The 23,486-nt window shown below is 54.1% G+C and overlaps 1 protein-coding gene across 2 annotated transcripts; it reads right to left on the bottom strand.

Moving 5' to 3' along the window:
• Positions 1-11,317: 11,317 nt before the first annotated feature.
• On the bottom strand, positions 11,318-23,372 carry ICOSLG (inducible T cell costimulator ligand). Of its 2 annotated transcripts, none has more exons than XM_053565529.1 (7): positions 23,280-23,372; positions 20,034-20,074; positions 19,096-19,443; positions 17,710-18,000; positions 14,735-14,887; positions 13,777-13,812; positions 11,318-13,135 (listed from the first exon to the last, which is right to left on the bottom strand). In XM_053565529.1, the coding sequence occupies exons 3-7, from the start codon at positions 19,409-19,411 to the stop codon at positions 13,125-13,127; spliced, it is 807 nt and encodes a 268-aa protein (XP_053421504.1). In that variant the 5' UTR covers positions 19,412-19,443; positions 20,034-20,074; positions 23,280-23,372; the 3' UTR covers positions 11,318-13,124. The 2 variants fall into 2 exon arrangements, with proteins under 2 accessions (XP_053421504.1, XP_053421505.1); XM_053565530.1 differs by lacking the exon at positions 23,280-23,372 and adding an exon at positions 22,561-22,725.
• Between the last annotated feature and the right edge of the window lie 114 nt (positions 23,373-23,486).

The following is a 23,486-nucleotide window of genomic DNA, read 5'->3' as shown; positions in this document are numbered from 1 at the left end:
TGGGCCTGTCTATTCATTAATAATTCCTTTTCTTTTTTTTTTTTTGAGACAGAGCTTCACTATGTCACCCTTGGTAGAGTGCTGTGGCATCAAGCTCACAGCAAGCTCACAGCAACCTCAAACTCTTGGGTTTAATCGATTCTCTTGCCTCAGCCTCCCAAGCTGGGACCACAGGCACCCGCCATAATGCCCGGCTATTTTTTTGTTGTAGTTGTCATTGTTGTTTGGCAGGCCCAGCTGGGTTCAAACTCCCCAGCCCCAGTGTATGTGACCGGCACCCTGACCACTGAGCTATGGGTGCCCGGCCTCATAAATAATTTCTACATTCCTCTGCCCCATGTAAATTTGTGATTTTTTTTCACTTCTACTTTGAACTGACTAGAATATCTTATTGGTTTCTCCACTGAAAAGAAGTTAAATAAAATTTTTAACATGTGTTCACTTTGTATCTGTGTGGGAGTCATGATTTTGTCTCTTTTTAGGGATTGTGAAATAGAAATTTCTGGATACAAAATCAGTCTCTTGGCTGCTGGCCCAAGTACTTGCCTTGTTCTAGTTATTTGTGATTTAAGAAAGTAAATAAATTGCAGTACTCCTGGGGGGAAAGGACTTTAATCCCATGAGACACTGCAGTTTCAAAACAGAAAGGGAAATGGTCTTCATAAGCAAGTTTGTTTAGGTTGCTGAGGCCCACGTATGTGTGGCCCCGCGGGGGAGACACGCACTGGTGAGCTCAGGAAACCACAGTGATGGGCACGTCTCAGGCACTGGCTCAGAGGGACGGGGGTCACTTTTCTAACTGGGCAGGAATATGAACTGTGAGTTCATCCCTGCGCCACCCCATCCTTCCCACAGGCAGGGCAGGGCAGTGACCGTGGGCTGTGAGCAGCAGAGACTGTGCACAGCAGCTCTTCAGCCCTAGCCCGTCTCCTGGCCCAGGGAGGTTGAGCAGGGCCCAGCCAGCTGCAGCTGTTTCCAAAACCGGTCTCCAGCCCCTCCCTGCCCTACTTCCTCTCACCCCAGCTCCTTCTGTCTCCCCACAGCCCTCTGTCAGCCGCCCTCCCCCTACTGAGGTCAGTGATGGCAGCAGCAGCCGGCAATGACAGGGACTCTGGAAGTCACAGTGCTGGACTAAGCTCAGAGCCACCTGCGGGTTGCCACTGTTGGGGACCTGGCCCTCCTCACAGCTGTAGGCCCTGCTGAGCCTACTCACTGGGTTCAGTGGTCCTCTGAGGCCAGGGAGCAATCAGTCACCCCAAGCCCTGCCTTCCAGAGCCACTGAGACACTGAAGTCCAGCGGCTTGGTCAGAAAGGAACCAGTTGCCAAAACATCCGGCCGTGTGCTCTGGGCCCTGCACCCCCAGATCTGTGGTGAGGTCACGTCTGACCACAGTTCCAGGTGGCTACCCCAGCAAGGATGCGTCAAATCCATTGCTATTTTCTGCCCCAGAGGAACAGCGCACCTGCTCGGTGGAAGGCTTCTTGGGAGGGGTTTTCCACAGTGAGACAGCTGGGTCACCTGCAGGCCGGGGGTGGGAGGACACTGTGGAGAACAGCCAGGAGCATCCAGCCTGGGAACCTACTGCTCTCTCAGGCATTTGTCCATGCACTCCTTCACTCATTCATTTGTTTTCCCATGCATTCATTCACTCATTCATTTGTTCACTCATGCATTTGTTCTTTCATGCATTCATTCACTCATTCATTTGTTCACTCATGCATTTGTTCTTTCATGCATTCGTTCACTCATTCATTTGTTCTCTCATGCATTCGTTCACTCACTCATTTTTTTACTCATGCATTTGTTCACTCATGTATTCGTTCACTCATTCATGTTCTCCCATGCATTTGTTCACTCATGCATTTGTTTTCTCATGCATTTGTCCACTCATTCATTTGTTCACTCATTCATGCATTTTTTTTCTTTCATTCATTTGCTCATCCCAGCCAGTCGCAGGTGTCAGGTAAGATAAGTATGCCTGGTCCAAACCCAGAAGAGCCGTCACCTGTGACACAACTGGGTGACTCAGATCCTCTGGGGGTAGACAATTTGCATTAATGTCTTGGTCTAAACCAGAGGTTCTCACCCCAGCCTTTTGAACTCCAGGAGACACTTGGCAAAGTCTCGAGACATTTGGGGTCATCCGGTGCTGGCCACAGGAGAGCTTGCCCATGTCTGCATCCATCCGGTGACTCTGCCTCCCTCTCCATCCTGGAGCAGCTGTTCCTGGCCCTCCCTGCCCCCAGTGCATCTTCCGCCCCTTCCTTCCTGGGACATAGTTTGTTCCTGAAGCATCCGAATGAACCACAGAGGGTAACAATATCAGAACTCACGCTCAGGGTGCCAGCAAGGCTTTAGGTGCCCCAGTGTCTTGCCTTTGTGCCTTAAAAAGGATGCTAGGCCAGGTGACTGATGGGCCTATTCCGCTGTCCCCCAGGCTAGAAAGCAGAAGCACTAGAGCTACAGGGAACATTTCCCTGGGAAGGCAAGACTTTGAAGAGGCCTGGGACTGGTGGGAGCTCGGTGGGTACCAGTAGGGAGGGAGGCCCAGGGCAGGTGACTAGACACCTTGGTGGGCAGGAACAAAGCTGCTCAGAGGGCCATGGAGGCTGGGGAAGGCCAGAGAGAGAGAAGTGAGCACTGATCAGCCACAGGACCATGACAGGCTGGCCCTGTCCTGGGCTGGTGTGGGGCCCTGTGGGACTGGGATAGCCCACTATAGAGCTCTGCTGCCAGAGGCTACGGAGGCAGAGTGGAGGCTCAACCTGGAGGCCAGGCAAGGGCAGGTGGGGAGGGCCTCATCCTGGTGAGGTGGCAGTGGGGACAGAAGACAAGGAAGGAGGCCCTGGATCCTCAGGATGGAGGTGGCTGATGTGAGAGCAACAGCTGGTGGATTTCCACCTGCACAGGTGCCCATCTGCAGGGATGTTCACCTGCATGGATGTCACCCTGTGTGGATGCCCACCTACGCAGATGCCCACCTGCAGGGATGCCCACCTGTGTGGACGCTCACCCGTGTGGACACTCAGCTATGTGGACTCTCACCCGTGTGGACAGTCACCTGTGTGGACACCCACCTGTGTGGACGCTCACCTGTGTGGATGCCCACCTGTGTGGACGCTCACCTGTGTGGACGCCCACCTGTGTGGACGCTTACCTGTGTGGACACCCACCTGTGTGGACGCCCACCTGTGTGGACGCTCACCTGTGTGGACGCTCACCTGTGTGGACGCCCACCTGCACGGATGCTCATCTGCCTAAGTGCCTCCCTACGCCATGCCGGCCTGCATGGATGTTCACCTGCACAGCCCTCCCCTACTTTTCTCCTGCTCACACATGTTGAAATCCTCCAGACCCACAGACAGCTTCTTCCTAACAGGACCATCCTGGGCATGTCATTCTAAACTTGCCTTTTCATATCTCACGGTCAACAGAGACAGTTCTGACTTGTTCCATCACTATAGAGCAGAGCTTTATAGGGGTCAGAGCCACAGAGTAGAGCCCCACAGGGCTAGGGAATCCAGAAGAGGATTCTCCATGCTCCTGTTCAGCCTGAGTGAGAGGTTCAGGCCACCCACCCTCCCTTTACCCTCCACAGGAAAGCAGGTCCCCTGACTCAGAGCTGCCCGAGCCACCACCTACGCTGACAGCAGTTCAGCCACAGCCCTCAGACAGGAAAGTGCTTAGAGTTCGAAGAACCTGAGATTTTCTACCTTTCCAAAGTTGGGTGTGGTGGCATCAGGAAAGGAAAGGCACAAGGAGGCTCAGGACCCATGGCCCCAGTGGCACCGGCCCCAGCCAATGCCCTCCAGGGTGCACCTGCCGACCCCTCGCACCAGAATCGAGGAGCCCACAAGGAGTGGTCCTGAGTGGATGGGTTAGCAGCACCCACAGCAGGACGCTGGAGCTCAAGAGCCCTCCTTGGGAGTGGGCCTAGGATTCAGGCAAGATGGTGATGTAACAACAGACAAGAGGGTGCACACTCCCCCAGGGGCTCAGAGCAGTCAGCCCCCCGTGTTTGTGAGTCGACATCTGTGGATCCGACAAACCTCAGATTGAAAAAATTTGAAAAATAAAAAGTGATACAAACAAAAACACGGCATAACATTATAATAGACAACCTACACAATGGGAAAGGATATTTGCATTTTTTTAATTACTAGGATCTATACAGAACTTAACTTAATCCACAAGAAAAATTACCAACAATCCCATACATCAATGGGGAAGAGAGATGAACAGAACCGTCTCTAAAGAAGACAAACAAATGGCTAGCAAACACATGAAAAAAATCCCTAATTATTAGGGAAATGCAAATTAAAACCACCCTGAGATATCATCTAACCACAGCAAGAATGGCCTATATCACAAAATCTCAAACTGCAGATGCTGGCGTGGATGTGGAGAGAAGGGAACACTTTTACACTGCTGGTGGGACTGCAAACTGGTACAACCTTTTTGGAAGGAAGTATGGAGAAACCTCAAAGCACTCAAGCTAGACCTCCCATTTGATCCTGCAATCCCATTACTGGGCATCTATCCAGAAGGAATAAAAACCTTTTATTATAAAGACACTTGTACTAGACTGTTTATCGCAGCTCAATTTACAATCGCTAAAATGTGGAAACAGCCTAAACGCCCCTCAACCCAAGAATGGATTGGCAAGCTGTGGTATATGTATACCATGGAATACTTTGCAGCTATTAAAAAAAATGGAGATTTTGCAGCATTTGTATTAATCTGGATGGAGGTGGAACACATTATTCTTAGTGAAGCATCACAGGAATGGGGAAGCATGAATTCTATGTGTTCAACTTTGATATGAGGACAATTAATGACAATTAATGGCACAGTGGGGCCTGGGGAAGGGGAGAGCAGACAGAGAGAGAAGGAGGGATGATGAGGGAAAGGAAAAGAAAAAAAAAGGAAAAGAAAAGAGTGACTAATTCTCACATAAATTGGATTTAATTTTGACCAAAGTATATTATTTGACCATTAATTTTTAATTCAACGTGTTAATATGTTGTTTAGGATATTGCATCCTCATTTATAAGTGAAATATGTTTGTAATTTCCATTTATAATAATTTTTTTGCCAATTTTAATATCAGGTGTATCCAGATGAAGTAGAATGATTTTGTAGTATTTCCTCTTTTTCTATTGTCTATAAGATTTGGCATCATCTGTTTTTTGAAATTATCTTTTATTTTTATTTATAAATGTTAGTTGACTATTTTTTGAGACTTTGGAAAAAAAATAAGAAGAAGAAGTTAACTGATGACTCCATACTGAACCGCAGAGTCAAAGCATTCTGTGATAGACATGCTCTTATCTGACGATGTGAATGTTACCTTTTTGCATTATTATTATTATTATTGCTTAATTAAAAAAAATGCAGCATAACAACCGTTTATAACCAAGTCCAAGCCCCTGCCACTTGCCACACGACAGCCAGTTAGTCGAGAGGCAAAGTTTTGGCACAAGGAAAGTGACATGATTTGGAGAGCTCGCTGGCCAAGATGACGGCCGGCACCTGAAGAGCATGAATGCCAGCCAGCTTCGTTTCATGTTAAGGGAAGGAGGGTGAGGACAGGGCTGAGGTCAAGTGGTCACCGGTGACCACAGACATCTGGACATCAGCACGGGTCTGAAGAGGTTGTGAAACTTCATTTTCTTTGGTCAGTTGACTTTGGATGACATAAGTCAGATCATGTAAACTTTGAATGTGACGTTGTTACTTGTGTGTACACTTTCCCTATCTCCTCAGGAGTTAGTTTCAGAAAAGAGCCGGTTATTTTCTCCCTAAAGTTGAATGACAAGCTAAACTCCTTCTATAATTAGCTGGTCTATCTACAGACCTTAACAGAAGATTTTAAAAGGATATTACCACAGGGGGTTGGAAGCACAATGCAGTCAGTCATGTTAAGCTTCCCTCTACTGTTACTCTTTACATAGCTTTGACATTGTGTTAGGTGTTATAAGTAATCTAGAAGTGATTGAAAGGATGGGCATGAGTTCTCTACAAGTACTTGGCCATCCTATGAGCATCTGCTGAGTGTGTTATCCATAGGGGTCAACAATCACCCATGGATACCAAGGGATTTATCTTTTATTATAGTTTTTATATTACATTATATTTATATTTTTGAGATGGGGTCTTGTTATGTTGCCCAGACTGGCCTCCAGTACCTAGGCTTAAGTGATGCTCCTGCCTTGGCCTCCTGAATAGCTGGGACTACAGGTGTGCATCACTGTGCTTGCCTTATGTTATAATTTTTAAAACTAAGTCATCAACCTAGAGATACACCAGTGTCCTTCACCTTCAGGAATGAGCCATGGAGCCCCGAGCCCTGCTTACCAGGGCTGAGATTTTAGCCCAGCAGGTTCTGCTCCCTCCCTCTCTGCAAAGGCTCCTCCTCAGCAGGCCTCTCCCAGACATTGTGGAAGAACATGCTGGTCTCTTCACCAGCCCCAGGCCCACCCCTTGAGGAGACAACTGGTGACTTGTATCTGCCTTTCTAGCTAGCCATCACGTAACAGTAGGGAGCGTGAACTCCCAGTTCACATATTCTCAGCACACAAGCTGGGGGAAGATGAGTGAATGAATGGTCATAGGTCATAGGTCATAGGTTTAGACAAATGTCATCTCCTCAGAAACCTACACAAAAGTCAAAGGGCTGCCACCCTCCACCTGCCACCTATTAGATTCAGTCCCAGAGCTCTGATCCCACCGACACTCTTGCTGGCCTGCTGTACAGCAGCCCACCATCTCCAGGAAGTCTTGCCCCCTCCTCGCCCCTTGGGCAGGGCCGATGAGTGTGGGCAGCAGGAACAGGTGTGACTAGATGGGTGAGTGAGCATTGCCACGGGAATGTGGGATGAAACAATGAATGAGTGTGGAATGAATGAATTGATAGAAAGCTCTGGAGCAGCACCTGGTGCTTCACGGGAAGGAGACTTCCAGGTCTGGGACCTCACAAAGACAGATGTAGGGGCTTCACTGAGGGTGTTAAAAATAGAGACCGTTAAAAACAATTTTTTTAAAACTAACGGTTGGAAATTCCCTTTATCAAAAGAAGCTGCTGTAATTCAGATCACAAAAGTTACTGTCCAGGATGTAGGGGCTGTTTCTTGAGAAAACATGCACCCTCTGTGGGGCTCTGGGGGTGAGCCCACACGGGGCTGATATGGGTGTGGGTGTCCAGGGTGGGGGCCTCTGGAAAACAGTCACCCAACAGTCATTTTAAAAAGACACCAATGGTTAGGTGCAGTGGCTCACACCACTGCACTATAATCTCAGCACTCTGGGAGGACCAGGCGGGTGAATTGCCTGAGCTCAGGACTTTGAGACCAGCCTGAGCAAGAGCAATATACCATCTCTACTAAAAATAGAAAAATTAGCTGGGTGTTGTGGTGGGCGCCTGTGATCCAGCTACTTGAGAAGCTGAGGCAAGATAGTTGCTTGAGCCCAGAAGTTTGAGGTTGCTGTGAGGTGTGATGCCACAGCACTCTACCAAGGGTGACCAAGTGAAACTCAAAAAAAAAAAAAAAAAAAAAAAAGAAAGAAAAAAACCTTGATCAGATTGTACTGAAGGACTTTTTTTTTTTTTTTGACAGAATAGCATTTTGTAAGGTAGGACTTTTAAAAAAGGAAATGCAAATATTTAGATAAATAATTTGGAGAAGGTCCTGAGAAGGCTCAGAGGTGGGTGTCTGAGCCAGTGACAGTGTGCAGTGTTAGCCAGCCTCACCATGCCTGCTGGCCGTCTGCAGGCTCCCAGCCCCTTCACACCTGGCTGCAAATGCCCAAACATTTACACTACTGGGCAGGGGCAGCTTTCAGGTTCAGATGTACCTCACGCTGTTCCTGGTGCCTGCTCATCTCCACCCCACCCTTGGTCTTGGGCACAAACCCAGGCCAGGCCATCCCCTGCCCCACGCTGTTTTTCAGTTCAGTAAAATCAGGGCGGGATGTGTCCTGTGGTGACTGTTCCTCTGGGTCTGCCAGAGGGAGGCCTGAGGCTCCTGGCGAGTTTAACTCACTGGTTGGCAGACTAGCCTGGTAGCTTCAAAAACGTGGGTGCCTGGGACGCCCTTCCTGGTCGCATGGGATGGCACTTTGTGCACTGCTCCCAGGCCCGGCCTTTCTAATGTGAGCCTGAGTGTCCTGGTGACTCCCCCCAGGGTTCCAAGGCTATGGGAGTACAAAGCTCGAGCTGGAAGATTCCACAGCAGGAGGAGTGTGGGCAGCAGTCCCCTCAGGTGTATAGCTGCACTGGCCTTGCTGTGCTCCTACCAGCGTTGTTAGGGTCTGAGAGCAGGACTCCAACCGCCATCTCCCATGCTCTCAGGGCTCAGGAGGGCGAAGGGAAGGGCTTGTTTTGTGGGCTGCAGGTATTGGCCGAGAACAGACTCTGATGAGTGGACCATCCCCCTCCCAAGCAAAAAGCAGAGGATAGGCTTGGGGGACAGGGGACCTGAGAACCAAGCAGAAGCTCCTGGGGTTCAGGTACAATCTCTGAAATGCTTTTCTTGTCCGAGTAATTAGCCCAGCCCCTTTTTATACAGTGAAACCAGACATTCAAAGGAAGATGGTCTCAAATCACAGCCAGATCAAGTGGGCAGTCCCAAGGGGACAGGCCTGAGGACACAGGCTGGCCCTCCAGAGAATAAGGGACATTCCTTCCAGCCCTGGACACCAGGTAGCAGCACCCTCAAAGTCCTGGATCAAACTCCGTTCAAGAGCAGACTCACTAAATCTGACTTTTTTCATTATGATTCTTCACAATGAAAAAACAAAGCTGACTACTGCTTCCCTCAGGCCTGGTGGGCTGCGGTGGCTGAGTCCCGACTGGCACTCGCTGGTCAAAGCATCTTCTAGTGTGCTCTGCCCTGCCGCACACGTTGTGGAGGCCAAAGGTTCCTGAGCCCACGTCTATCACGTCACCCAGTAACCTTTCTTAACCTGTTCCTGCCAGGGGCCCCGGGAAACAGCTCTTTCCATCATGCCCTTCTGTTTGCAGCTGGCCTTTGGGGTCAGCCAGTTCTCAATGGAATGACTCTCCTGTCTACCTTCTCCACCTTAGCCTGGCCACATCCATTCCCCTGAGAACGAAAACATCATTTTCCACCCCCTCGCTGAAGGTGACAGCTACTACAGGCCTGTCCTTGGCGGGGCTGCAGAACACACCCCAAAGGGCTCTGACCCAGCAGGAAGGGGGCAGGGGCCTCAAGGGAGGCCCAGGAGAGAGTCCAGGGGTGGCCTGGAGCTGCCTCCCAAGCTTCTGGGCTGGGAGAAAGCCCTGCTGAGGAGCCAAGCCCAAGTCCTGACCCTCAGATGCTGCTTCCGAGAACGGGTGGAGATGAGAAGGGAACTTGTGTCCTGTGTGCAGGTGTGTCATGCCACGGGCACCTCAGGTCCCATGCTGCTTGTGACACTGAGGGGCTCCCATGTGGAAGGACTGCAGGCAGCACGATGGGGGGGGGCAGACTCTCCCTCTGGTGGACAGCACCACCTGGGGAGGGCCACAGAGCACAGCCTCAAGTCAGGCCTCAGTGGTGCTTGGAGCAAGGATTGAAAGGACAGGGCCAGGACAGGGAAGGGCGGTGGGGATGGGGGTGTGGGGCACATCCCAGCGGCCTGTCTGGGGGAGTTGAGGCAGGTGCCACCTTTGCAGAGAACACAGCACAAAGAAACTGAAGAGGAAACACAGGGCTGGGGGGGTGGTCAAGGGAAAGGAGAAAGGCAGGATGAGGAAACGCAGGGCTGGGGATGGGGGGACAGGAGTGAGGCAGGACAGGAAATACAGGGCTGGGGAGAGGAGGGCAGGGGAGTGAGGCAGGGCAGAAACCTTAGGGCTGGGGAGAGCGGGGACAGGGGAGTGAGGCTAGACAGAAACTTAGGGCTGGGGAGAGCGGGGACAGGGGAGTGAGGCTGGACAGAAACTTAGGGCTGGGGAGAGCGGGGACAGGGGAGTGAGGCTGGACAGAAACTTAGGGCTGGGGAGAGCGGGGACAGGGGAGTGAGGCTGGACAGAAACTTAGGGCTGGGGAGAGCGGGGACAGGGGAGTGAGGCTGGACAGAAACTTAGGGCTGGGGAGAGCGGGGACAGGGGAGTGAGGCTGGACAGAAACTTAGGGCTGGGGAGAGCGGGGACAGGGGGAGTGAGGCTGGACAGAAACCTTAGGGCTGGGGATGGGGGGACAGGAGTGAGGCAGGACAGGAAATACAGGGCTGGGGAGAGGAGGGCAGGGGAGTGAGGCAGGGCAGAAACCTTAGGGCTGGGGAGAGCGGGGACAGGGGAGTGAGGCTGGACAGAAACTTAGGGCTGGGGAGAGCGGGGACAGGGGAGTGAGGCTGGACAGAAACTTAGGGCTGGGGAGAGCGGGGACAGGGGAGTGAGGCTGGACAGAAACTTAGGGCTGGGGAGAGCGGGGACAGGGGAGTGAGGCTGGACAGAAACTTAGGGCTGGGGAGAGCGGGGGACAGGGGAGTGAGGCTGGACAGAAACTTAGGGCTGGGGAGAGCGGGGACAGGGGAGTGAGGCTGGACAGAAACTTAGGGCTGGGGAGAGCGGGGACAGGGGAGTGAGGCTGGACAGAAACTTAGGGCTGGGGAGAGCGGGGACAGGGGGAGTGAGGCTGGACAGAAACCTTAGGGCTGGGGAGAGCGGGGACAGGGGGAGTGAGGCTGGACAGAAACTTAGGGCTGGGGAGAGCGGGGACAGGGGGAGTGAGGCTGGACAGAAACTTAGGGCTGGGGAGAGCGGGGACAGGGGAGTGAGGCTGGACAGAAACTTAGGGCTGGGGAGAGCGGGGACAGGGGGAGTGAGGCTGGACAGAAACCTTAGGGCTGGGGAGAGCGGGAACAGGGGGAGTGAGGCTGGACAGAAACTTAGGGCTGGGGAGAGCGGGGACAGGGGGAGTGAGGCTGGACAGAAACTTAGGGCTGGGGAGAGCGGGGACAGGGGAGTGAGGCTGGACAGAAACTTAGGGCTGGGGAGAGCGGGGACAGGGGGAGTGAGACTGGACAGAAACTTAGGGCTGGGGAGAGCGGGGACAGGGGGAGTGAAGCTGGACAGAAACTTAGGGCTGGGGAGAGCGGGGACAGGGGGAGTGAGGCTGGACAGAAACTTAGGGCTGGAGAGAGTGGGGACAGGGGAGTGAGGCTGGACAGAAATGCAGAACTGCGTACTGCCACATGCAGGAGCTGTGTCATCCTCACGCCTGGCTGATGGAAACTCCTGAGGGCAGAGGGTGGTGGGGCTAGGGCCTCCTGAGCACTATGAACCCACTCTCCTGGCACATCACCTGGGCCTGCGCCATCACCACGAGTTCCTTCTGTGCCACACACAGACAGTGGGGGGCCGGGCACCCCAGACAGCTCACCTGCTACCAAATGAGCCTGAGCCCCTGTGCTGTGGGGCCTGTGGCTACGGTGGACCTTTGGGTGGGGACCAAGATGGCAGGACATCCTGTGCAGGCAGGGTGCTCAGTAGCAGAGGGCTTCTACTCACAAGAGCCCAATGACACCCCCAAGTGTGACAGCCCCAAATGTCTCCAGACCTTGCCCCATGTCTCCTGGGGGACAGAATGACCCTGAGTGAGAACCATCAGTATAAGACAGGGTCCCCAGAAGAGCAGAAAGAATGTGGGACCGGTTATTGTCCAGACCACACACAGCTGAGCTGGTTGTGCCAGGAAGCCCCGCCAGACCCAGGCATTGTCTGCACTTTGCATTCTCTTGCAAAGAGATGGCCGTCAAAACACTGGAATCCAGATTGTTCACAACACAGAATAAAAGGCAAATGGCAATATTTTGGGCTGAAAGGATTAAAGAGTTATAGGGAAATCTCACCAATGCAAATGTGGTGGTGGGGTCCCCGGAGAAAGAGAGAGGTTAGGGAGGGCCTGTAAGGACCAGCAGGGAGGTGGTGACCAGGGCACAGAGCCAGAGAGCATGACCATGGCCTCCCCAAGAGCCCAGGTCCGGCACAGCCTTCAGACTCCGTGCTGGGAGGGACCATCAGGGTCTCGCTCAGGCCCTGCTGCGAGGGCTGGAAGCTTCCGCGATCTCTGGGTAGCCGAGCTGCAGCTTCCATTCCCCTCGAGAAGGAAAAGCTGGAGCCAGACTCAGTCTCTGTTGGGTTGTCACCATCCTGTCTGTGAGGTCTTTAGGGGGACATTGAAGGTCTGCTGAGGGCCTCAGGCAGGAGGCAGACTCTGCCAAGCAGGTCCCCCTAGAGTCACTTCACAGTCACTGTGGAGAGGGCACCCAATTCCTGCCCGGGTAGCTCCTGCGCTTCCTGGCTCCAGATGCCCACCAGTGACCAGTGCTGACAACTCCCACTCTGTCGTAAGCAGCAGCCCTCTTCGAATGCTTGTGTTAAAAGTTGGGTGGGTCCCTCATCATATTCATTTAAAAGTCCATGGTGGGAAAGCTTTTTTGTAGGAAAGCAATTTCTTGTGACAAGTGTTGGGACCCACGGCCGGCCCTCTGGACCCTCATTTCTGTTCTGATTTTGTGTCAGAGCGCACAGGCCTTGAACAGCTGTGGCGCCCCCGCAAACGTCCAGAGGCCCCTGAAGTGGTGCCCACAGTGGGCACCCACTCTTCTCCTTAAACATGACACACTTCCTTCAGCTCAGAGCCCTGCACCCCACTGGAAGGCATGCATCCTACAGCCAGTCTGGGGCTGAATCACACTTGCTCTGGGGCCTTCGGAGACCGTCCCCAAGCCCTTTCCATCACTGCTGGGCAACAAAGGTAGATACCATGGGCTCGCAGGCACTGCTGATGTTTTGGAAAGGGCCTCACCATGGGACTACGGTTGAAGTAGAGCTGGCACATTCTCCCTGAGGTCCAGCCATGGTCTCCCCTACAGGCTGGGAGGCTCTTGCCTTTGGTTCACATACAGGTAATGGCTTTTCACCTACTCTGCCACCAGGCCTGTCCAAGTCCATTTCCAAAGTCCAGCATGGTGGCTCACACTTGTAATCCATGCATTCTGGGGGGCTGAGGCTTGAAGCCAGGAGTTCAGGACCAAGTCCATCTTAAGCTGCCACTGGGTACCCCCTGCTGGCACCTCAAAGAAGCCCTGTCCACATGCTGGGCAGTGAGTCCTGTCAAACGTGGTCTGGGAAGACAGTGAAGAGAGAGAACATGAAATACTTCCTTTTCACTTGGAGGCAAAGAGATCAATTTTCCCAGGACTTGGGGAGAAGGCAAAGTGTTTAACAACTCTGAAGAAAGGCTGGGAGCAGTGGTTCACACCTGTAACCCTAGCACTCTGGGAGGCCAAGGTAGGCGGACAGCTTGTCAGGAGTTCAAGATCAGTCTGAGCGAGAGAGACACCATCTTTAAAAATAGCTGGGCATTGTGGCAGGTGCCTATAAGTCCCAGCTACTTGAGGGACTGAGGCAAGAGAATCACCTGAGCCCGGAAGTTTGAGGTTGCTGTGAGCTATGACACCATGACACTCTACTGAGGGGGACAGAGTGAGACTCTGTCTCAAATACATAAATAAATAAATAAAAACTGTGAAGATGGCTATCCACACACAGCATGGTTCATGGGCCTCTGGTAGGGACCAGTGGCCCTGGCCCTCCGGAAGATGGCTGAAGTGGCTGGCATGGCCTGGGCAGCCTGTCTCCGGCAGATGCCATCCCCAGGGATACCGTGTGGATGTTTTCCCAAATTGGGACAAGGGCCTACATCTCCTCCACCAGTAGCTAGTGAGCCACCTGACATGGCAGCGTGTCCGAGAGACAGACTTACCAGTGAGCTCCGGTTCTGGCCTTGCAGCCTGGGCACCTGTGGGACAAACCGAAAGGTTCAAGGTGGGGACAGGGGAACGTCTCTAAAGACCCTGATGGTCCCATGCTCTTGACAGCACCCGAAACCCTTTGCTTAGGTGTCTGCTTGAGACTCCCAGGGGAGGGCTCCCCAGGCTACCTTGTTACTGAAAAAAATGTTCCGTGAGGGGCCAGAGTCCTAGTACAGGCCCTTCTGCAGACTGGCCGGATGGGCAGTGGAGCTGTGGACATGGCAGGTGTTTTTAGGGTAACTGGTATTAGTCCCTACACTGGGAACCCCAGGGCAGCTCAGCTCTGAGCTGGTACCGGTCTAGGAGCCACTAGATTCCATTTCACAGCTGCCCCCTGCCCTCCTGGGGTGTCCAAGGATAGTCCCACCATGTCTCCTGGACTGCTGCTGTGGCCACTTTCAGGGCTCTCCCACCCTCTGTCGTAAGTTGTGCTGCTACATTGCCCATGGTTAGAATACAGATCCTGGATCTGTCCATAGGGTTACAGAGTCACAGCCAGACCCTGTCAGTGATTCAAGGCAGCCTTAGTTGGCTTCCACAGAATTGAACTTTACCCTGACCTCTAAATCCAGAATCCATCACTCCCACATGAACCTGGGAGTCTGGACCTGACCTGGCTGGCCTGCCTCGCTTGGCTATTCCAGGAAATAGTCCCCAAGAGAGGCCGGGCTTGAAATCCACTTCCCTCTACCACCCATCAAAACTTAAGTTCCAGGGCGGCACCTGTGGCTCAAGGGGTAGGGCGCGGGCCCCATATGACAGAGGTGGCGGGTTCAAACCCAGCCCTGGCCAAAACAAACAAAAAACTTAAGTTCCACATGAAATCAACATCAGTTAGAGAAGCTAAAAAGGGAAAATGCTCACACCAACAACACCAGTGTTGAATATCCACAACTCGCCCTTCCTCACCTGTGTAGCGTCTGCGCGGACACCTGCTTCTGCATGCCCAGCCTGTAACCACAGCCACAACCACAGCCACCACGGCCAATATGCTGATGGCAGCATAGCTGTTGGCACTGCTATGGTTCTCTGTGATCTTGCCTCGGGTTCCAATCAAAGTTTCTAGAAGAAAGAGGAAAGGAACCTAAAACTTAAAGGGTCTTGGAGGAAAAGGATCTTTCTTTTCATGCTTAAGAGAAGAGTACTGCAAGGGAGCATTTTTCTCCAAAGCAGAGTTTTCCCTTGCAGGGAAGGCCCCCATCCTACCTGGGGAGGGCAGGCCACCCTCAGCTGAGGCCCCATGCAATGGGCGTGGCGGGAAGCACAGGTTCTTCCTGGATTTTTTAAAAAGATTCATGTAACATGAAACTTAACCATTTTACAGTGGATAATTCAGTGTCTTTTAGCACATTCAAAGGGGATGCAACTGTGACCATTTCCTAATTCCAGAACTTGCCATCACCCTGAGAGGAACCTTGTGACCAGTGCCATCACTCCCCACTCTTCTTCTGTCCCCAGCCCTGGACACCTTTGAGCTGCCTCCTGCCTCTGTGGACCGGCCTTCTGGACACTTCGTGTGAGTGGACTCACGCACTATCTCATGCCTGTGACCGATGCTGGCACGCAGCGCAGTGTCCTCTGGGTCCATCTCTGCCCTAGCATGTCAGGGCAATCTTCGTAGCCTTCTGGGGCTGAATCACATCCACAATGTCCCAAGGCATGTACGGGCCACGCCTCCTGCCTAGGGCCATTTGGGCTGTCCCCACCTATCAGCTGCTGTGAACACTCACACCAGGTATTTGGGTGTTTTTGTTTTTTGTTTTTTTTTTGCAGTTTCTGGCTGGGGCCGGGTTTGAACCCACCACCTCCGGTATATGGGGCTGGCGCCCTACTCAATGAGCCATGGGTGCCACCCCACACACCATGTATTTGTTTGAGTCCCTGTTTTAAATCCTCTGGATGTGTCCCCAGGAGTAGAACTGCTGGGTCACATGCGGAACTTTTGTTTTTTGTTTTGAGACAGAGCCTCAAGCTGTTGCCCTGGGTAGAGTGCCGTGGCATCACAGCTCACAGCAACCTCTAACTCCTGGGCTCAAGTGATTCTCCTGTCTCTGCCTGCAAAGTAGCTGGGACTACAGGTGCCCGCCACAACACCTGGCTATTTTTTTTTTTTTTTTGGTTGTAGCCGTAGTTGTTTGGTAGGCCTGGGCTGGATTCGAACCCGCCAGCTCAGGTGTATGGGGCTGGTGCCTTAGCTGCTTGAGCCGCTGGCACCTTAGCAGCTTGAGCTGCTGGCACCGAGCTGCATATGTAGAACTTTTGGAGGAGCCACCACTGTTTTCCATAGCAGCTACGTCACCTGCCTCCCACCTGTGATGCTCGAGCTTTGTCCCTTGGAGCACAGTTCTCTTAGACACCACCACTCCCTGAGGGGTTTGTTATAGGCACCAACTAGGTCTCCAAACAACCTAGAGAAAGGCTCCGGCCAGTGGCTCCACCTTGAATGTGCCTTGGGTCATCTGGTAGCTTTTCAACACTGTCCCAATGCTGGCTGCCAAGCCTGGAGGCTGCCCACATACTCACTGAGCAGCCGGGGTTGAGGCTACAGCCCTGGAAGAACCTTCCTATGCTCTGCCAGGGAGGATCCTGGCTGAAAGGCAGTTTCAGAGGCTACATCTGGGGGCAACCCTTGTCCTGGTCAATGCAGGCTCAGAGACCAAACACTGAGGGGCAAGGGCTGTACCGTAATTTCAGGAAGAGGGTGTCTGGCCCTGTGGAGGTCCTGGCAGTTAGGGTGGGCTTCACAGGTGTCCACTGTGCAGGCTGCCATGTGAGCTCAGAAGGCTGGAGCCATCTGGCATTCCTAATACTCCTGAACAGGGAGTGTCCTGCCTACTCTAGCCCTGTGGGTTAGGCAGGGGTCCTGCTAAGGCCCCTCCTGTGTCTCCTGCCTCTCATCTGTACACATGACAGAGACGTGGACAGGGAGAGCCCATAGCCTCTGTGAAGGGGTCATCACCAGCATACTCCACGGTGACACCCAGGCTAGCAGCCACACCCATGGGTCCCCTTGTTTGGGGTCTCAGAGAGCTTGGTAGGTGCTGCCTGGCATGGATTTCCATCCTGAGGCCGCTGGCCTAAGCCCAGCCTTTCAGAGCCTCAGCCATCATCTGTAAAATAGGCCCAACAGAGCAGACTCCACAGTGAACCTCACACCTGTACTGTGCCCAGGCTTGGGGGTTCCCATGATGCTTCACAACATGTCTTGTGGGTCTGGGAGGATTTAAACATGTGTGAGCACGAGGAAAGCAGGGGAGGGCTGTGCAGGTGAACATCCACACAGCCAGGCATCCACGCAGGTGGGCATCCCTGCAGACGGGCACCTGTGCAGGTGGAAATCCACCAGCTGTTGCTCTCACATCAGCCATCTCCCTCCTGAGGATCCAGGGCCTCCTTCCTTGTCTTCTGTCCCCACTGCCACCTCACCAGGAAGAGGCCCTCCCCACCTGCCCAGCCTCCATGGCCCTCTGAGCAGCTTTGTTCCTGGCCCACCAAGGTGTCTAGTCACCTTCCCTGGGCCTCCCTCCTCTCTGGTACCCGCCGAGCTCCCACCAGTCCCAGGCCCCTTCAAAGTCCTGCCTGCCCAGGGAAACGTTCCCTGTAGCTCTAGTGCTTCTGCTTTCTAGCCTGGGGGGGGGGCAGTGGAATAGGCCCATCAGTCACCTGGCTTGGCATCCTTCTCAGGGCACAGAGGTAAGACACGGGTGCACATGATGCCATGCTGGGGTGCTGATCATGAGCTGGCTCTCACCTCCTCTCCCTTTCAACCCTTTCTGATGATGTTGCTGGGTCACGTTGGAGGGACTGTGTTCTGCTGGGAGTCCCTTCTGAGCCATCACTGGCCCTACCACCTTGGGTTGGGTTAGCATGCAACCCAGACTCACCTGGCTGGCTGCTGACAGTCAGGTTCTGGTGCAGAAGCACATTCTCTATGCAGCAGCCAACGTTCACACTGGGGCTCCACCCGATCCTCAGCACACTAACCACATCATACAAGCCCTTCGGGTTCAAGGAGACGGTGCTGTTCTGCAGGGCCTCGTCCAGCAGGGTATTGTCCGTCTTATTGATCCAGTACACATTGGGTCTCGGGTAGCCGTTGGTAGATGTGCACGTGAAGGTGAGTTCATGCTGGGAGGGGCTGCTGGGCGTGCTGACCACGGGCATGCTGTAGTTGGCTGCAGGGGAGGAAGATGGGTGGGGTGAGGAACACCAGGTTCTGAGAGGTACGCCTTGCCAAGGGCAGCACAGAAGGGAGGTGGCCTGGTGTTTACTTGACCCTGGTGGGAGGGGCAGGCCCAGGGCTGTGGTCTGAGCAGCAGGCTGTGCCCCAGGGTCATCTCCCAGCTGGCCCCAAAGCCAAGAGCTACTGAGCCTGCCTGGTGCACAGTGCCTGGTTCCCACGGGCACCCACACCCAGAGGTCAGTGCTCCAGCCGCCTCACTGGGATCTGGCAGTTGTCACTGGTGACACAGTAACAATTCATCTGCAGTGGAGGCGGCTCATCTCCCCACTGAACTGTCCTGAGCTCCCTGATTGCCTTTTAATTTTTTCTTAAATTCTGATCTCATTTAGTACTTTACAGTACTCCCTCCTAACTTTAAAGCACTAAATTAAAAAAATATATATATATATCATTTGAGCACATTGCACACCATGATTGCATTAATGTATACAGCTATGATTTAATAAAAAATTTTATATATATAATAATTTGGTGCTAGGCAAGGTGGTTCATGCCTGTGACCCCAGCACTTCGGGAAGCTAAAGCAGGTGCATCGCCTGGCTCACAAGTTTGAGACCAGCCTAAGCAAGAGTGAGACCCTATCTCTACCCAAAACAGAAAAATTAGCTGGGTGTAGTAGTGCATGCCTGTAGTCCCAGCTCCTCAGGAGGCTGAGGCAAGGGAATTGCTTGAACCCAGGAGTCTGAGATTGCTGTGAACTAGACTGATGCCACAGCACTCTAGTGAGGGTGACACAGTGAGACTTTGTCTCAAAAAAAAAAAAAATGTCTAGTTTGAGTTGAGTTGGAGAGTTCAGGTGATGAGCACGTTGGGAAATCCTGTGAAACCAGGGACCCCAGGGCACTGAGAACTTCTTTACAAGCTGAAAGATGTGTCAACCGTTCAGGTTCCCACAGCTAGGTGGGGGCTATGCTGGAGGTTCAGAGTTTCCTTACAGGAGGAAACAAGTGAACATGCTGGGAGGGAGGTTGGCTGCTTTTCCCGGGACGTGGCTGCGATGGAATCAGTTTTCTCCACTCTGACTTACCTGCCACATGCAGCGTGACCACAGCTTCCAAAACCTTGTTAAACTTCCAGAACACCAGGCAGTGAAACTTCTGTTCATCTTGCGGGGTGATGTTGAACAGATGCAGGGAGAAGTCGCCTCGCTTCATCCTATCCGGCGACAGTTGGGCCCGGTTCCTGTAGTGAGTGTCCACATGGCCTGTGGAGCTGTTCCCTGGAATGTGGTACATCACCACGGTGTCTGACTCACTGATTTGCCAGTAAACAAAAAGTTCACTTAGATCAAAACTGCTTCCTTCTGGGACAGCGCAGCCAAGCTCAACGTCGCTGCCCACCATTGCTTGGACTTCGTCTTCTGGAATATCTGCAACTATCCAAAAAGTACAAAATTTATTTTCCATGACTGACACCTCACCCAGAAAGTGATCTAACAGATGGGGTTCTGGAGTCTTGGCTGTTAGTTAGGTTGAAACACCAACTCTGACTCACGTAAGCAGAAGAGAAATTTGTCAATCAATACACATAGGAGTGCAATCCTACTTTAAAAACTCAGACATTTTAAGGAAAACAGTTTCTCAACAAGAATATTAACAGCGCTACTCACATATATCAGAAAAGGTCATGTAACACACACAGGGTGTTTTTACCATTTGTCAACCGCTTAAATGCCTGGAAACAAAGTGTCTGTGTCACTGCCCCAGAGCTCCTGGGCTGGAAAGCTAGGTAAGGTATCTTTCCGGCTCCACAGGGCAGAGGGACCAGGAGAACCAGGAAGCCCCTAGCTCAGAGGATCACACGCTCCCCATGGGAGCTCCCCACCAACTACAGAGCCTGGAAAATCATTTCCCTTTCTTGTCTTCAATCCTGCACATCCACCTGGCCTTGGGGCACTGTGGTGAGGCCACTCTGTGCCCCACAGCCGGCGACTGGAGGAGCTGGGCAACCCCCCCCTGAACTTACCCACTTGCAGGTAGCTGAGCAGCAGGAGGAGCAGTCCGGGGCTAGAAGAAACAACCAGAAAGGCAGGTGAGACAGGGCCACAGGTGAGTTACCTGCATCTTCCACACAGAAGCAGGAGGTGGGTCACACCCAGCACAGAAATGTGAATATACCACCTGGAGCTGGCCTGCCCCACCTTCCCTTTCCCTAAACCTAATGTGCCACAGAATTCAGGGACAGGAGCTGGCCCCCAAAGTAACAAAATCCTCTGAAACAATGAGAGTGTGACGATAAAGGGTGGCAGCAAAGCCATGAAACTGGCCCAGCCTCCGTGGGGATGGAGGCCAAGAAACTGTCTGAAATCAGGAAAAAAGCTTGCAGCTGAGCAGAGCAGGAGTTGTATTTAAAATGCTGGCGGAGGTAGTGCCTGTGGCTCAGTGGATAGGGTGCTGGCCACATACACAGAGGCTGGCAGGTTCGAGCAGTTTCGAGCTTGGCCCCGGCCAGCTGAAATCAACGGTGACAACTGCAACAACAACAACAAAATAGCTGGGCGTTGTAGCAGTCGCCTGTAGTCCCAGCTACTTGGGAGGCTGAGGCAAGAGAATCGCTTGAGCCCAGGAGTTTGAGGTTGCTGTGAGCTGTGATGCCATAGCACTCTACTGAGGGTGACATAGTGAGACTCTGCCTCAAAAAAAAAAAATAATAATAAAATAAATAAATAAATAAATAAATAAATAAAGGAGTGGCGCCTGTGGCTCAGTGGGTAGGGCGCTGATCCCATATGCCGAGGGTGGTGGGTTCAAACCCAGCCCTGGCCAAACTGCAACAAAAAAATAGCTGGGCGTTGTGGTGGGCGCCTGTAGACCCAGCAGCTCAGGAGGCTGAGGCAAGGGAATCACCTGAGCCCAGGAGTTGGAGGTTGCTTTGAGCTGTGACATCATACAAAGGGCAATAAAGTAAGACTCTGTCTCTAAAAAATAAATAAATAAATAAATAAAATAAAATAAAATAAAATAAAATGAAAATGCTGGTGGACACCTAGCCTGTCCACAGTGGGGAGTGCTTCAGGACAGCCAGGGTGGGGGCCAAACCTGGCAGGCTACTCCCACCAGGACACTGCCCACCTCCTCCTACAGGCCTCTGGTCACCTCCTCTGGGCGAGGCCCCTCATCTTTGCTCTACAGAGTCCTGGGGCAGTTCGCACACAGCTCTGAAAGCATCCATGGACCAACACCCCAGGAGGTGGGAGACTTGGAGCAGGGCCAAGGACAGCTGTCATCTGAGACTGCACAGAGGTGTGCCTCAGGCCAGGCAGTATCACACATGGACCCAGCAGGGCCAAGGACAGCTGTCATCTGAGACTGCACAGAGGTGTGCCTCAGGCCAGGCAGTATCACACATGGACCCAGGGCCACCAGGGACTCTTGCTGCCAGCAGGTGGGCCCATCTTCCCTTTCTGCTCTCCCAGCTGGGGCCATTCTTGCTTGTGGGGTAGCTATGGTGACCTCTGACAGCCTCCCTGCCACTCCCCACCAGAGCCAACCCTCCCCGCTACAAAGCTGGGGAGACCCCTTTGTGGCCCCATTTCCCTCCCATGGTGCCCACTGGGGGTTCTGAATCCCACTCTGTTTGCCTGGGGGGAGGCTCTTGAAGGGGAAGGCACATGTTCTGGGCTTTTGCAGGGAGACTAGTTTGCCCCTCCCCCACCGTGCCGCCCACCCAGCAGCTTCTTGGGCCCTCCATGAAGCTGTCCCCAGGCCCAGCACAGGCAGGGTCGCCTGGCCAGGGTGTGGGAAGCCGCCAGGTAGGACATTCCTGAACTTTATTTTTTCTCTCTTGAGGGGCTGATCATAACTACAGACACTTCTAAGAGGGGTGGACTAGGCAGGGCGACCTGGGGCGGGCAGATTTTGGGCTGTGTGGGTGGGACACTTGGAGTGGGGGTGAGGGCGCTGAGGCGGCTGCTACCACCTGCACCGAAGGGGTATTTTGGCAAAAAGCAGGCATAGAGCTGCCATCCCCCTCAGGCTGCCCCTCCTCCAGCAGAGAATTCCACGTGGGGAGGGGCCTGTCAGCAGACGGCCTACCCCTGACCCTGACCCTGACCCTGGCAGCTTGGTCAGTCACATTCCTCCCTCTACCTTCTGGGAAATCAGCCTGTGGCAGGGAAGGGTGAGACTGTGCCCGGAGCGCGGTGCGCGTCCGCTCCCTTCCAGCGTCGCTCTCCCTTCCCTCCCGCAGGGACCCCGCCCCCGATCCGCCCCCGCGCTGCGGCTCCGGGTTCGCTGGTCCCGGGCCGTCCCCGGCCCCGAGGGCGGGTCACCGCCTCCGCCATCCCCACGCTCTGCCGCCCGCGTTCTGTGCCGCACTTCCCTCCAGACAGACCGCGAGCCCCGCGTCGCAGCCGACCAGAGCAGGGGACACGTGCTTCCGGGCAGCTGCCCCCAGGGCGCTCTCCGTCCCCTCCCGCCCTGCCACCCCGCTTCCGACCGCCGCGGCTCCTCTCCTTCCCCCACGCCCGCAGCGTCGGGCGCAGCCGGTTCACCTCAGCTGCATCGTGGGCCGGGGACCTCAGGGCTCGAGGACTTCGGAAAGCCGGGACCTCGGACCGCTGAGAAGTCGGAGAGCGCAGACGTGCGCGCGCGGGGACCTCGGAGCGCGAAGACGTCGGAGGCCGGCTGTGGCGAGCTGCGTCCCCGCCGCGCCTCTGTGGCTCTGACAGCTCCGAGCTCCGCGCGCCCGGCCCAGCCAGGCCCGGCCCCGCCCCCAGATCGGCCCCGCCCCCGGCCCGGCCCCGCCCCCGGCCCGACAGGGCGGAAGGTCGGCCCGGCACCTGAGAAAGCTGCCCTTCCCAGGCCGGTCCGCACATCGGGCCTGGGCGCTGCAAGTGCCCCAGAAGTTGGGGGCCAGGGCAGGGTATAGGGCAGAAAGGCGGCCACGGGTGCCGCGGGAGACCGGCGCGGCTGGAGGCCGAGGGAGGCAGAGTGATATCCCCATGCTCCTGGCTGCTGAGCCCCTCCCCTGCAGCCTGCCCTGAGAACGAGTCCAGGGGCCCGGGGTCGCGGGCGGGGTCAGCCACCCTCGGACCCTCCCAACCCCTCTGAGACCGGAGTCTGGAGGTGTCCCTGGTCTTAGGTGCGGTGACAGAAAGGAAGGAGGTGAGAGGGGAGGAGGGCAGGGATGGACGAAGGGAAGGCCGGCGCGCTCCCGCTCGGGCCCAGCCCTAGCCATAACCCACCCTGCACCTAGCCTTGCTCCCCTGACCTTTGCGGGTTCTGAAGGGCCACCGGGCACAGTATATTTGCATAGTTGTGACACTGAGGAGCCCACGGCCTGGAAACCGATGTGACTCCAAGCAGGGCCAGAGTAGGCGCTTTTATCCCAGTGCCCCCTCCCCTTCCCCACCTCCACCTGGGGTGGGGGGCGAGGAGGCGGGGCCCGCGGTGAGGCTGGGGGAGAGCGCCTGCGCGC

The sequence above is a fragment of the Nycticebus coucang genome, chromosome 16, assembly GCF_027406575.1.
Source record: "Nycticebus coucang isolate mNycCou1 chromosome 16, mNycCou1.pri, whole genome shotgun sequence".
Classification (NCBI taxonomy): Eukaryota; Metazoa; Chordata; class Mammalia; order Primates; family Lorisidae; genus Nycticebus; species Nycticebus coucang.
This window is presented reverse-complemented; position numbering and strand designations above follow the sequence as displayed.